General features: G+C 36.7%; 1 protein-coding gene and 1 long non-coding RNA gene across 2 annotated transcripts; both read right to left on the reverse strand.

The window, feature by feature from the left end:
* Positions 1 to 621: 621 nt before the first annotated feature.
* On the reverse strand, positions 622 to 1,899 carry LOC114355073 (uncharacterized). Its single transcript, XM_028307732.1, has 2 exons — positions 1,878 to 1,899; positions 622 to 1,238 (listed from the first exon to the last, which is right to left on the reverse strand). Exons 1-2 carry the CDS (start codon positions 1,897 to 1,899, stop codon positions 991 to 993), a joined length of 270 nt encoding a protein of 89 aa, XP_028163533.1. The 3' UTR covers positions 622 to 990.
* Positions 1,900 to 4,626: 2,727 nt separating this feature from the next.
* Positions 4,627 to 7,132, reverse strand: LOC114355022 (uncharacterized). The gene is made up of 3 exons (XR_003656077.1): positions 7,094 to 7,132; positions 5,658 to 5,747; positions 4,627 to 5,162 (listed from the first exon to the last, which is right to left on the reverse strand). It is a non-coding gene; the product is annotated as an uncharacterized LOC114355022 (long non-coding RNA).
* Between the last annotated feature and the right edge of the window lie 9,197 nt (positions 7,133 to 16,329).

Genomic DNA, 16,329 nt, shown 5'->3' on the forward strand with positions numbered 1-16,329 from the left:
CTGGTCCCATGATCTTCTTTTTTTAGTGATGGGCATCTGCTGAAAGACGACCTCGAGGAAATCTGAAAAATTATACACATATTAGTTACAAAAATTATTCACTTTTAGTTATCAGTTCAAAAATTTGAACATAATAACCTTGTTAATTTACCAAAAAAACGTTCGAGAGTTAAGATTAATTATGTTTCAGGCATAATTTTGTCACCCACAACCAAACATAAGAAACAAAAATTTTATATAATCTAAAGAAGAACTTTATTAAAAATATAAACATTGACTAAAACTAAAGAATATAATATTTGGGGTCAGCAAAAATGTCAAAATGGACATTTAGCCAAAGAAGACTTAATTATAATGAAATCAAACAACTACGCAATAAAATGGCTTACAAAAAAATTCACTATGAAAACCGTATGATAGAAATGTAATATACTATATTGGCTTGATTTAAATTGACGCAAATCGCTTACTAAAAAAGTTATATTTTGAATATTGCTATCGCTTAACAGTTTTGGGACACTTTATTTTATAATAACGTACCACAATATAATCTGATATAGATCACTATCGTTTCTATATTAAATCTATACCTTTTCCTACTTACTTTCTTACTTACACTAGGACCTTTAATCAGGAAGGCTTTTTTTTAAGACTTTATCGCGCGTTCTTAGAAATAAAAAGTATGTTGGAATAATTTTGATAACAACATTTTTGGACCATAATGACGCAGTTACACTATGACCCAGAGCACGATCACCGAAGTCGACACACGGCGAAATTAACTGAAGTGCGTGTTTACACTATAAAATATGTCTTGATCAAGTGTGTAACTGCGCCATGGATCTTATGATGATCGCAAGGCGCTCGATAAAGTCTTTCCATGATGCACCGAAAGCCACGCGCACAAAGCTTAGTAAAAACTTTTTTTATATGGTGGCTTTCAGGCGATCACAGGTTCAAATAGCAATGCCGATTAAATACAATTAACCACTATACTTTAATATACTGCCCCTCGTGAATCAGATACTTAGCAGGGGGATGAGTGTGTTTGTTCTCATGGTCGATGATAGCAAAATTCTCGTCCAACTTCAGTTTGGCGTTGCAACCCCTACAGTTATGTGTGGAGCAGTACCAATGGAAGTATCTGGTCTTCTTGCATTGCTTCTTACAGTAGTACGTGTAGTCGTTGTACATGACTAGGTGTTTGCCAGTATACCGAGACTTCGCAAGCAGGATCACTGAAAATTTCAAATGTGTTAAAGCCTGGTCTGTGAGCACGTAGAATTTTGTCCAATGACCCCACAGTCGCGCGCGATAGCAATATAATTACGCGCGAGCGATAAGGATGGGTAGCTTGGGGTCATTGGACAAAATTCTACGTGCACGCGTCTCGACAGTGTGAGCCACCCGCTCCAGTAAAGATCATTTCAGATGCAGCAGGTATGTAGGTACTTACAGATTTCACTAACTTAAATCACCATTTGTCAAGTAAGCACGATTTTAATATACATTGAACCGCACAAATCAATATAGCGAAAAGGATATAGGTACTTTGGTGGAACCTTAAAGAAGATTGTAAAATGTGCACATGCCGTAATATTTCTTATTCTTTAATTTATCAACACAACTAGGTCAGGATGACAACATTAAAATTTTTGGATACTAAGGATTGGTTGAGTTTTATTATAAGTTTGGTCATGATGTCGTCACTTTTATTTTCAAAACTCCAAATATTTATTTATTTATTTATTTAATCAGAAACATCAGTTTTACAATATTCAGTTTGATGAGCATTAAATCTAACCAATTAAAGAGTTTCCTAGCTGCTTAAATAAGTTCGTACATTATTACATTTAATTTTATCAGGTAATGAGTACCAAACGCTGCATGCTCAACCATGCCTAAAAATAATAATCATGATTGAATGCAGCGCTCAGGTAGTATACAATCTTAATATAAGTAAATTTTAATATAAGTCAATTTGGGTAAATTACTACGATCCTTAAGCCATCAAAACAATTAAACTTTAATTAGGCAGACCTTAAATGTCCATATTTATATCCCACAATAACGTGATCTCTGAGTTAGTTACGTATAAGATGCACCGTGTGGTCAGAACACCCAGATATATTAGGTTTTCTAGGAACCCGGCGCATTAACTTGTAGAATAATATGTCTCATTTCCTTCTTCAGTGTAATAGAATTATTTAATAGAAATGTGTTATTTTATTATTATTACCTTTTCACATGATGTTATTGAAAATATAACTCCATAAACTATATTTTAGCCGACTACTAACGCTCTTTTAATTGGTCATAATAATTAACAAAAAAATCAAATCTTATCCCTACTACATTAAAGTACAAGAGACAAACTGGTAAAGACCATAATTACCTACCTAATTATTTCTTTATCTATCTATAAAAGCTCAACATTAATATTTCGTTTATCTAAGTAAATTGGAAACACACTCGTACTTGTGAGTTACTAAAGTTTAAATAATGCTAAATCACATAAATTCCTGTACAATTTGTGAATACACCCGACATCAAATAAATCGCACCTCCCGCGACAAGCACTTTCAAACGTATGGATCCCCACTTCCAACCAATATTGGCACTATTTAAAAGCCTAGTTTAAACTTCATTTCATTAAAGGAAAGGTTTTTACCCCAAAAATGTGTCTTTAGAAGGATCCAGAGTCACTTCTTCAAAAAATAGGTAGTTACGCTTGAGCCAACTTTTATGGCAATAAAACTGTTAAGTTGGGATTAATCGCTATCTATCTGTTAAAGAGGACACGTGTGATCATTATTTGGTTTTATAACCATAAAATTTGGTCTAATTGATCCCAGAGGTGAGCCCAAAGTGAGGTCTTTTTTCAAGTCACATTTATGGTATATGTTAATCATTTATTAAGAAATTAAATGTGTTTTTCTTTAAGGATATTTATTGGGGTTTCAAATAACACCAATATTGTTGGGGCACCATGATTGTGTCAGAAGAAAATCATTAAAGTTCGCGTCACGGAAGGTGCGGTTTATTTGATGTTGAGTGTATTTTAACCTGAATTTTATTGCTATGAAAACTCACTTACGCCCGCATTCACAAACGATGCTTGCTTAGAAACAGCAAATCGAACGCAGCGTTGAATAGAGCTCTGTGATTGGTTCGTGTGTCACCTTGTGCGTCCGCGCTCACTGTGAGACCTCATAGTAATGTTTGTGGATACGGGCGTTAGAAATTGATTTCAATGAACGCTGCATTAATACTTTAAGTACCAGCAAACTGAATCTACTTTGGCTGTCTGAATATTAAATTAAATTAAAATTTAGATTATAACCAACAGTAAACAAGCACAGTGCAATGTAGAATATAGTCAGCAGTTAAAAAAATATTAAACCAGTCTGTCTGAGAACTCAATATTATTTCAATTAACAAATCTAGCTCATTCATTTTTCTTGCAAAAATAGCATCTATTTCAAGAACACAGGGGAGAGTTCGGTATATTGTACCGCCGGGTAAATTGTATCACCCTCTTATTTCGTAAAGTATTTATTGAATGTCTGTAATTGCAACACTCAGCGATACACAACAATTTCCTTGAATATTGTCTATATGGTTTTTGCCGTGACAATTAACACGTGTGTTTTATTATGAAAAGATTTTTTTCATTGTTTTCAAGTAAGTATCTTTTGAAAATGCATGTTTAGTTTGTAATTTTGTTAAATTTAATCACACAGTGTTTCTAATTTAATAATTAGAAGCGTAAATTAGTGTGGATTACAATTATTTGAAACATTTTTTGGTATTTATAAGCTATATTTTTTACCGATTTTTTAAAAACACTATCACCTAGTCGGTTAAATTGTACCACATTAAGTTGTATGGAATTTTACCAAAGGATTTTCAAAAATTTTTAGTAAATCATATTTTGAACTTATAAGCTCGATTCACACATATCAGTGAAGCCACAATTCCGTCACAGTGTCCGCTCAGTTCAGTATCAGTGCTACAGTGTTGCGTCAGTGAAATATTTTGAATATTTTATAATGTCAGAGAGCTGTTTCAATATTCTTGTTCAGAAACTATGAAGTAAGTTATTTTGTTTTTAATGCCGCGGCGGCGTCCGTGATCCGACAAAAAATATCGTCGTCAACGAATACGTCCGTGATTGCCGGTGTCGGCACTGACACTGAGAACACTGTGTCGTCACTGACACTGACAAGTGGGGATGCGTTCATAGAAATTGTATGAAAGAATATTTCGCACTGTGCCGGTACTGAGCCTGAACTGTGACTTCACTGATATGTGTGAATCGAGCTTTAATAGCATAGTTATGTTTGAATAACAATAAATAAAAGCAAAAGACTGGCAAAGTAGATTAGGTAAGTGTGCGTTACGATAATTGGAATTACAAAACTTTTACTGAAAATCGTGATAACATGTGAAACAATATCGATTGTCTATGTTATTAACTACTGTTCCTTTTCGTTACCTAATTTGGTAAGAATGTATCGTATAATATTTTAGCATAGTTATTTAAAGGCTTAAAATTTATTGAAATCCAATTTAGTAACCCTGTGGTACGTGGTTATCGAACCGGTTGGCTAAATTGATCCGAAGCTCTGAACTCGTATTTTGTCGATTTGTGCTAAATATACAACAATCATGTTGATTCATACCTATGAAATAGTAAGTTGCATAATTTCTCTTTTATTATACACCAAGGACATTAGCAAAAACAAAACAAAAGTATGTGTAAGATGGGATTGAAAAAAATTGGTCCAAATTACCGGACTCTCCCTTAAGTAGCTATAGTGCTAAACTTGATGAGCCGTCGTCTGTATCATCTTATTTTAATATTTTCCTTTGTATTTCTATGTTTGTAAAGCATGCAAAAACGAGGCAATAAAGTAATATCTTATCTTATCTCATGTAAATCCCATCAATTACATTGAACAGCGGTGCTTTATGGTCATGGCCAAGGTTGGCCCTTTTGATCACTTGCTCCGAGATCGCCGTGATGAGACTCGCCTTACACCGTCCGTTGGTACAAGACCATATCTTGGTCTTTTTAGTAGTCTTATGGCAGTAGAAAGTGAACCCATCGACGATAATTATCTGTTTTCCACATTCCTTTCGCACCCATTCCACTGAAACTAATATTAAAGAATTAATAGGTACTCGTTTTAACTGGGGGCGTAGTGTGAGACGCAAGGTCTTGAAAGTTTCCGCTAGGGGCGCTGTACAATCCGTCATACATTTACGAAGTCGATATCGAATGCGTTTGACGTAAACTCACACTACGCCCCCATTAAGGTTCGGCCAAACCAACGCGATCACACGCGATCAGCCGGCGTGCAGCGATGGCGACCAGACTAAAATGCATTGATCGCCATCGCTGCACGCCGGCTGATCGCGTTGGTTTGGCCGAACCTTTAGGCGTGCTCGCTAGTGACTGTAAAAAAATTACATGATACACACTCGCCTGCAAAACTAAGTACATACCTACTTCACTTTTAATTTTTTTTCTAAGGTAGTATTATCTTTAATACCTCAAAGTTGTTGCAATTTTAAAAGTGTGATATTTAACTAAATTAGTAAGACACGAGTCTTAACGCGACGTTTATTAATGAGTTACATTATGTACTCACGGCTTGACGTTTCGGCTGCGATGCTGCAGCCGGACGACACCGCGGGCCGCCAGTCTTCTTGTGGCCACGGCAGGTGGACGTTGGTATCACCTTAAGAATAGAGTATACTTTTAAGGCCTATTCAGACCTAAGCGGTATTCGCTACCGTCTGCGGCAGAGAAAACCCAGTGGGTATGCGGTAATAATACTGTTCAGACCTAAGCGGTATTCGCTACCGTCTGCGGCAGAGAAAACCGCTCTAGCCGCGGTACTTGATACTAAATACCTGAGCGAAACCCGCGTGGTATGTACCTCTACCCACAGCGGCAGCGAATATCGCTCAGGTCGCTCTAGCCGCGATACTTGATACTAAATACCTGAGCGAAACCCGCGCAGTATGTACCTCTACCCACAACGGCAGCGAATATCGCTCAGGTTTGAATAGGGCTTTATAATCCAACAACCATGCAGCAACTGAAGCTGAGCATGCGGCAAAAAAATGTTTTTTTTTTCTTTGAATATTAATAATAAATAATGCATTTATTGACATACACCTGAGGGCTGAGTGTGAGTTTTTTTCAAACGCGCTCACTAGTGACAGTGAGCGCGTCAAAAAATGAAATTAAATGTATGACGGATTGTACAGCGCCCCTAGCGGGAAACTTTCAAAAACTAAAATTTTCATACATTTTTTAAACGCGCTCACTAGTGAGTGCGTTTGATGTAAATTCACACTCAGCCCACTGAAGGCGTTCGTAAATAACTTGTTTAGTATAAAAATTATAGCTATATTCAAAATGCAGGGCTTATACACCCTGTGCCGCACTGAAGTAAGGAAGTCTGATAGGTATTCTAGGGATGTGAAATACAAATATCGATAGTTTAATTTAAAAAAGTAACAAACAAAGATGAATTAATGTTTTTCAATAAAACAAGGATAGCAAAAGTGTTTTTGGCACTGAACACATTAAGGTTCGGCCAAACCAACGCGATCACAAGCGATAAGCCGGCGTGCAGCGATGGCGACCAGACTAAAGGTTCGGTCAAACCAACGCGATCACACGTGATCAGCCGGCGTGCAGCGATGGCGATCAATGCATTTAAGTCTGGTCGCCATCGCTGCACGCCGGTTGATGGCGTGTGATCGCGTTGGTTTGGCCGAACCTTAAAATGCATTGATCGCCATCGCTGCACGCCGGCTGATCGCGTGTGATCGCGTTGGTTTGGCCGAACCTTTAGGCGTGCTCGCTAGTGACTGTGTAAAAAAATTACATGATACACACTCGCCTGCAAAACTAAGTACATATCTATGTACTTCACTTTTAATTTTTTTTCTAATGTAGTATTATCTTGTATACCCCAAAGTTATTGCAATTTTAAAAGTGTTATATTTAACTAAAATAGTAAGACACGGGTCTTAGACGTTTATTAATGAGTTAGGTACATTATGTACTCACGGCTTGACGTTTCGGCTGCGATGCTGCAGCCGGACGACGCCGCGAGCCGCCAGTCTTCTTGTGACCACGGCAAGTGGACGTTGGTATCACCTTAAGAATAGAGTATACTTTTATAATCCAACAACCATGCAGCAACTGAAGCTGAGCATGCGGCAAAAATTTGTTTTTTTTTTCTTTGAATATTAATAATAATGCATTTATTGACATACACCTGAGGGCTGAGTGTGAGCTTTTTTCAAACGCGCTCACTAGTGAGCGCGTCAAAAAATGACATTAAATGTATGACGGATTGTACAGCGCCCCTAGCGGGAAACTTTAAAAAACTAAAATTTTCATACATTTTTTAAACGCGCTCACTAGTGAGTGCGTTTGATTTAAACTCACACTCAGCCCACTGAAGGCGTTCGTGAATAACTTGTTTAGTATAAAAATTATAGCTATATTCAAAATTCAGGGCTTATGCACCCTGTGCCGCACTGAAGTAGGGAAGTCTGGTAGGTATTCTAGGGATGTGAAATACAAATATCGATAGTTTAAATTAAGTTTTAATAAAAATTAAAAAAGTAACAAACAAAGATGAATTAATGTTTTTCAATAAAACAAGGATAGCAAAAGTGTTTTTGGCACTGAACACATGCAGTTAAAGTTTTTTTAACTTTTTTATCAGCTTCGCGGCTGGTTAAAGACCTTCGGAGTTTTTGATAACACCCGACACAATTCCTCTTCTTAATTCCTTTTTCCAAATTGTGTTTTCCAAGTTTTTGTGCGGGTTCTGAAAAGATTAATTTATTATTTTATTTTAAATTTATATGTGTTTGCGTGCGTGCATGGATTTGATGTGGATGTATATTATGTAGGTACATGTGTAGGTATGTGTTATTGTGAATTAAAATTACCTGTATCTAAGTATAACTATATTCTTAACAATATTCTTGCTGAGACGTTAAATCCCGCATAGTATTCAAGTATAATTTTATCCTAAACCTTAATAAACATGCCGTTAATAATGGTGAATTCAGGGGGCCGATGGTTATGATCCAGGTTGCCCTTGACGTAGGAATAGTCCTTGTTGCTGATTTTGAAGGTAGATTTGCAGCGGCTCGTCCCGTAGGTACACCGCCAAATTGAGGTCAATATGGCTTTTGAACTGCAGTAGTAGGTGAATCTGTCTACAACTCCCACTAATTTTCCAGACGGTTTTCGGTAGAAGGAAACTGAAAATTAACGAGTTTATTATTCTCTCATCATATATTGTTTAATTAATATTAGTAAATAGAAATCTGTCCAAGTGGGGATTCTTGGATGGCTCAAGTGTGGTTTTGTTCCCCAGTCGACAAAACACATGATGTCATGCCCTGCGTGCCCAAACAACTGCACGCAGGAAGATTTAATGAAGGCTACTGATGACGCCACTCTTATGGCGGATTTTGGGCTGACACTGTATTGTATAGGTTTGTTGTCGACACGATACGTAAGCAGATTAGTAAATACAAATTACTAATAGTCCCGTTAACCCCTGCGAAGGTCCCGCTTTCTACGGATACGACCTGTCACCGACACCATATTTAATTTTGTAGCTTAAACAAAATAGGTGAACACTTTATTTTACACCACATAAACAAGAAAAAAAAAAGAAATGGTACAAACAAAAGAGACGGTACAATTAACATTTCAAATTACAAAAAAATCTTAAAGTTTATAGTAAAGTCCGTTCTCGGTGATGAAGAGGGGTGGATCGTGATTATGCTGAAGATCCTGCTTGAGGAAGGAGTTATCCTCGTTGCTAAGGGTGAAGCGTGAGGAGCACATTTTGCCTTTTGTGCAGCGCCATTGATGGGTTTTTGCAGACTTGCAGGAGCAGTAGTAGGTGTACCGGTTGACTATGGCCACAATTTTCCCATCGGGATGCTTATTGTAGAATTGCACTGAAACGCCAACAATGATTAATCACACGAAAAGTATTTATAAATTACTAATAGTAATTTTGTCACAGATCGTCATAAATTGTAGCCTATATGTTATTCTGGGTTATAAACAATAATACTGTAAAGTGTCATCAAAATCCGTTCAATAGTTTTTGCGTGAAAGAGTTTGGATGTCTGGATGTCTGAATGTTTGTTACATTCAAGCATCCAGACATCCAAACTTTCGCATTTATAATATTAGTAGGGTTCATTAAAGTATGTTTATAATTTAAGACTATAAATCCGGGTCTTTTCAAGGCGAGAGTGTATAGGAACTTACAGGGCAGATATGTACCATCCTAGACTGCATCCCATAACATCAGGTGCGGTCAAATACCTGCATTGTTTAAAAAAAATAGTCCCCATCAGTTCCTGGTAATTAAGCTAAATATTAAGCTTGTGTTACTAGTTGGTTCAGCGGGATTTAACCCTTAACCAGGCCTAAAAAAAGTAATTGGTTTTCAATCATATCTTCACATCATAAGGTTCAAATTGATGTGGGCTCTGTGTAAACCAGAGCCTGGTTAAGGGGCGACCGTTCCTCAGATCTCGAGTTGGCCAGTTACATGCGGCAAAGTAGATTTCATTTGTCCATGTTTTTTTAATTAAATCGCCTTTACTTCGACTTTTAAATTGGAATTAGATGTTTTTGGAAAGATTTAAAATGCAAAAATATGATGCAAAGTACGATTTTAATTAGAGTTTTCAACGAAATAAAAACTGTTAATGTCAATCTCTCCAGAAATATATGAGTACATTATTTGAATATCCATTAATAGCATCAGATTGCACATGCTCGTATTTCATAATTCGTTTAATTCATCGTTTGTCTATTTAGGTACCTCCTTTATTTACAGAAAGGATAAAACGATAGTAAAATATAATTATTTATATGAAATCGAGATCCATCAACAAATTAATTCTTAGCTGTTAAAACACTGTAGTACCAATTGAAAAAATATATTGATACATTATTATTTCAAAACTTAATACTTAGTCGATAACAATCAAAAACAGGAATAAAAAATGTACATTTACAATATTTACAGATTAAGTATTAGATCCATAATAAGCGAAATGCAGTCATAAAGAACACTGATTTTTACTTTGTGTGCGCATACGCACTTTTCAGTGATTTTTATAATAGTATTATTTTCTCTCGAGATTCAACGCGCATTTCTTCATAATATCACATAATAAACATTAGGCACTAACAAAAAAACAAATTAAGAAAAGTAGAGTTTCCATGAGAGCCTTTTAAAATCAGTCAATTTGCTCTAGAAAGTGACCTAGCGAGAAACGTCATCAAGGTCAGTGTGCTTACCATGAGTTTACATTGGTTTAACAAAATTACATGAAGGCTGAGTTGCACCACCTAACATTGACCGTAACTTAGACAGATTTTTGAGATTTGTCAAAGTTAAAGTATGACGATGCAACCCAGCCAAATATATGACAGAGTGTACAGAGCGCCCTTTTACGGTTACCTTCAAGAACTAAAATCGTCATAGATTTTTACGCACTCGCTAGCTTTTGGTGTAAACTCATGGAAAACTACTGACATCACTAAACTTCCAGGGTCGCCTTCTCCTTTTTTAGCTTCCAACTTTGTCAATTTTCTCCAAAAAAAAAAATCCAACTGTTGGCGATCAACTAAGGCTAAGTTACACAACCTTATTTTAGCCATAACATTGTCAATAACCGGTGCTTTTTATTAAGTTTGACAGATTTTTGACGTTTGTCAAAGTTAAAGTAAGATGGTGCAACCCAGCCTAAGTAATTTTCCTCTGCTTAATATAGCTTGACCTTAGTTAAAATACCATCTCGTATAACAAAGGGCGGCGCAGAGTGATTATGGTCCAGTCTACTTAGCAGCATCATATTTCTCTTGTCTATGGCGAACCTGGCTCTACATTGCCTTGCGTTGGTACACCGGTACATGTCTCTGGTCACTCCTTTCCTTATGCAGTAGTAGGTATACCCCTCTATGATCGCTAGCAACTTGCCCGCCGGATTTTGAGCCCATAGACCGGTGAAGAAATTTTCTCCTAAAATGAGAAGCAGGTTATTAAATTCCTAGATTAGTTATCGTTGTATCGTTTCAGCCGAAAGACGTCCACTGCTGGACAAAGACCTCCCCCAAGGATTTCCACAAAGACCGGTCCTGCGCCGCTTGCATCCAGGTACCTCCCGCGACCTTCACCAGATCGTCGGTCCACCTAGTGGGAGGCCTGCCTGCTGGAGGATCGTTGTATGTGAAGGGATTATTCGAATCGTTCGTTTTTTTTTTCAGTAATTAAAGAAAAATGATAAATTAAGAAGTAGAAATTTAGAGGTGAAAATCCATATCAGACGCATCCAAGGCGAGATAGGATTATGCATTATCACTATTGAGGATAAAAAATATTTATACGTAAGTTTAGCGTCGCTCCGAATTGACAGGCACAAAATCTAATATAGCAATTTATATGGAAACGTCACGCCCGCTCACGCAGTCAAGCAGCGGCTCAATCAAAACCACGTAAGATGGACAGACGACCTCATAAAGACAGTAGGAAGGCGTTGGAAACCAATCTGGAAATCATATGTTAGCAGTGGATGTCTATCTCACTCCACTCTCTCTCCTGAAGTTTGTATGGATATTACAACTCGGTACTTACCAAATGATATTAGCCGGGACCAGCTTTAAACCTTAAAATTATTTTGATGACAGCAATTAAAAAAAAACATTCATCCAAACAAGTTTATTCACACATTACAATATTCGACTAGACTAGATTAATACTTTTATGTTCTAAAAATTCACAATTTATTATTTGACTAGATTATTTTATACATTAAGAGATTGGAATATTCTCAAATTATATCGTAATTAGTCATAATTATTTATACTCGTAGATACATTTTAGTTCACAACGCTTGCGGAATGCCATTTTCACTTTTTTACATGAGTATTTAGTAAATTATTACAACATTAAAAGTTGATTAAAAATATTGAGATCATAATTTAAATAAAAAGTAATAAATAATAAATAAAAAGATTCTTAAAAATGTCAAAAAAGCAGTTTACTAAAACCAAAGGTGGAATGTTAAAATTGTTTTACATAATTAACTACAATGTTATAGCTTGGACTACCTATAAAAGCTCTAAATCGCTTTGTGAGGTAACAAGCTATCGCCCTATTTTAATACTATGAACTATACTAATTATGCCACCTATATTGCCAAGAAAGACTTCTCACTTTAAAAACAACTATAAGTAAAATATTCGTCTAAGCGCACCCATTTTGAAGCGCACCTAAATTATTCTTCGAAGCGCATCTATGTTTACTAATATAATTATTTTGATCTCCATGTTCCAGGATAAACGTAACATAGGTGCGCTGCGAAAAATAGTTTAGGTGCGCTTCATTAGGTGCGCCTCAAAATGGGTGCGCTGCGAAGTTATACCTCTTAAAATTACGTACTTGAGAGATTCTTTGATAACAACAATGTGGTTGTTGATTCTTATTTCGCAAGGGACAAATACCCGGACTCATAGATATGTATTTTAACATATTAATAGGGAGACCGAGGTGAGTAGTAACAAAGGAGAGTTATGACATTGTCGAATTTTTTAAACTCCTTAACTACTAGCGAGGTCGTAACAGTGGGAATTTTTTTAGTTCAAGTCACGAGCTACCAAATACGCGCTGTTGCGATATGCTGACAGTTTAATTTATATTTTTAAACCGGCAGACAGTGGTGACTGAGTTTGTTGCGGCGCTTCTTCTCAGCACTTGCCAAATGTTTGTCTCGAAGCGCTGGTAGGGCAAAAAAAGAATGAGACATGTATAGGCTCCTTAAGAGCATTTGACGATTTGCAAGAACTAATTTAATTAGTCTAAACAAATAAAGATAATTTTGATTTTGATTTTGATAATAGGTTTGCAATAATCGACAATATCACAACTTACTGTTACAACTCACCTTGGTCTCCCCTACAGCCGCCATAACACATGCTCTGCTTTCTCAGGCTATTTACGAGGACAATTTAAAAAGAAGGTGATGTTTAAAAAACATCGTGATCAAATCTTATAACTTTATGTACACGCCGTCGCGAACGACGAAATTTGGTGGTTTGTGGTCATGTATCAGGTTTCCCCTGATGATCCTCCAGTCGAACTTGGACATGACGAAGCGGGCTCTGCAATTGGAACCGTTGGTGCACCTCCAGATGTCAGTCCTGAAGCCCTTTTTGTTGCAGTAGTAAGTGAATCCGTTGACGATGACCGCTTGCTTCCCATTCCGGTGGGTGACCCAAGTCACTGAAAGCACATGAAGATGTTAGTTTCTGAAGGTCAAGAAAAATCAATTAAAGCAATCAACCATACTATTGCTATTAACACGAACACCAGTCTGTTACATTTTCAAGGTTCTCTAATACCGGAACCCACGCGGGCGAAGACTGGGGCAAATTAAGTAAAGGACAATGGGCAAAATGGTACCCGGCTCCTATAGATATGTGTCTAGTATCGTTTGAAAGGTCTTACCAAGATGAACAACTTTTACTATGACCACCAGCCTCAGATCTGGTTGCGTCAGAAGATAAAGATACTTTTTGTGCAACCTAAGTATCATACAGTATGGAAGGCAGACGCGCTTGGGGCAGGGCACCGACGAGATGGTCGGACGCGGTGAGAAAGACGGTGGGCGGGAGTTTGCATCGTGCGGTCCACACAGCTTATGACCGCAGTCTGTAGAGGAAAACTATCTGTGGTCGCGATCCTCATCAGTGAGGGACCGAGGAAGAAGAAGAAGAAGTATCATACGTGTCCATCGTATGGTACTTAGGTTATGCGAGGCAGGAAGGGTTTACTGCTGCAGCATCCTTCCTTAACTCTAAAATTATTGATGGGGATAATTGTGAAAAAAATATTTTTATTTAAAGAAGTACTACCCCCTTATTAATAAAAAGTTACACCTAGGAAGAACCTTGGATTAAAATGACATTTCCATACCAAATGACAATTTAAGATAGAGTTCAACTAGGGTGTAACTTTTATTAATAAAGGGGTTAAAGTTTTATTACTTCTTAAGGGTTTTATTACGAGTTGCTAAAGCGAATAAACCCACAAGACCCAATAAGTCCACCTACAAGATGGACCGACGACCTCATAAAGGTAGCGGGAAGGCGCTGGATGCAGGCCGCCACCAACCGGCCATTGTGGAAATCATTGGGGGAGGCCTATGTTCAACTGGACGTCCTATGGCTAAAATGATCATGATGATTATGATGAAAGCGAATAAAGGGCTAATAGCTTGGGTAGTTCATCGTNTTAGCGGGAAAATCTTTTTGTATGAAAAATCTAAACCGCTTAAGCTAGACGCTTGTAATTTGGCATGGTGGTACCTTAGTAAACTTTAAGGTTAGTTACAACAGGATATTGGAAAATTCCCACGGGAACGGGAGTTAGTGGGAAAAAACATTTGTATGAAAAAATCTAAACCGCGTAAGATAGACTCTTGAAATTTGGCATGCAGGTACCTTAGTAAACTTAAAGCTTAGTTACAACAGGATATTGCAAAATTCCCACGGGAACGAGAGTTAGCGGGAAAAAACATTTGTATGAAAAATCTAAATCGCGTAAGATAGACTCTTGAAATTTGGCATGCAGGTATCTTAGTAAACTTAAAGCTTAGTTAAAACAGGATATTGCGAAATTCCCACGGAAACGGGAGTTAGTGGGAAAAAATATTTGTATGAAAAAATCTAAATCGCGTAAGATAGACTCTTAAAAGGCATGCAGGTACCTTAGTAAACTTAAAGCTTAGTTACAACAGGATATTGCAAAATTCCCACGGGAACGGGAGTTAGCGGGAAAAAACATTTGTATGAAAAATCTAAATCGCGTAAGATAGACTCTTGAAATTTGGCATGCAGGTACCTTCACGAGATTCACGCGTACGAAGTCGCGGGCGGCCGCTAGTTTAATAAATAAAACACAACATCAGCAAAACTCTCCGAATCTAGAGGCGTAGAACCTAAAATCGTTTGAACTTAATTCCATTTGGTTCTTGTCTCAATTTTCCGAAGCAGGTATAGTTGGTTCATGGTTATGTCCAGTCTCATTAATAATCACATCGTTTCTTGTTTTTAATGAAGCTTTGCACTTATTAATAAATCTTTTCGCACATCGCCATATTTTCGTCCCATCTTTGTTTGTTCTTCTAATGGTATACTGGTAACCGGCTCGACATAAAAGTTCTCTGCCCCTTTGAGTCATCGCCCATCTTGGTTGATCTAAAATTAATAAATATTTATGTAACACTTTGCACAATATGATTTACANGGTTTACACTGACTGGCAGTGGCCTACTGAGGGCCTAGAGTGTTTACATCAAACGCGCTCACTAGTGAGCGCGTCAAAAAATTGACATTAAATGTATGACGGATTGTACAGCGCCCCTAGCGGGAAACGTTCAAAAACTAAAATTTTCATACATTTTTTAAAGCGCGTTTAATGTAAACTCACACTCAGCCCACTGGTAAATAAATAAAAATTATATTGAAATCTCATATGTTTTACTATTTACAATATTATTAATAAAACACATAATGCATAACAGTTAAATTGATCGACTAAAAAGCTGTTAATTATTGGGGTCTTACTTAGTAACAAACACTAATAGAAATTGATTAGTATTAAACACTAATGGCTATTGATCTTCTTCTTGATAAAATAAGCATGTATCTAATACCTAAAATTATCAAAAAGTTAATTATCAGAAGTAATAGAAGTAACTTGTAAAATTATTGAGTGATTCGGTTTTTTTTATCCGCAAGATGCATAAAAGACGTACTTTACTACTCTATTTTGGGCATATGTTTTATAATAATTTAAATCTGATTTAAATTGTATACCTATGTACGAGTAAGTCTAGAAAATAACTATGCGATTATTAGTTCAACTAACACGAATTCGAATAGTGATTATTAACTTTAAAAGTCACGAATAGATGTCTTTAAATATTTCATTCATCTACACTAATATTATAAAGAGGAAAACTTTGTTTGTTTGTTTGGTTGTAATGAATAGGCTCAAAAACTACTGGACCGTTTTTAAAAATTCTTTCACCATTCGAAAGCTACATTATCCACGAGTAACATAGGCTAAATTTTATTTTGGAAAAAAATAGGGTTCCGTAAAATATGTAGATAATGTAGTCCACGCGCGCGAAGCCGCGGGCGGAAAGCTATTATTTATATAAGGGTTGAATCTATTACAATCT

This window comes from Ostrinia furnacalis, unplaced genomic scaffold (genome assembly GCF_004193835.3).
Source record: "Ostrinia furnacalis isolate ACB-3 unplaced genomic scaffold, ASM419383v2 OfSCF0195, whole genome shotgun sequence".
NCBI lineage: Eukaryota > Metazoa > Arthropoda > Insecta > Lepidoptera > Crambidae > Ostrinia > Ostrinia furnacalis.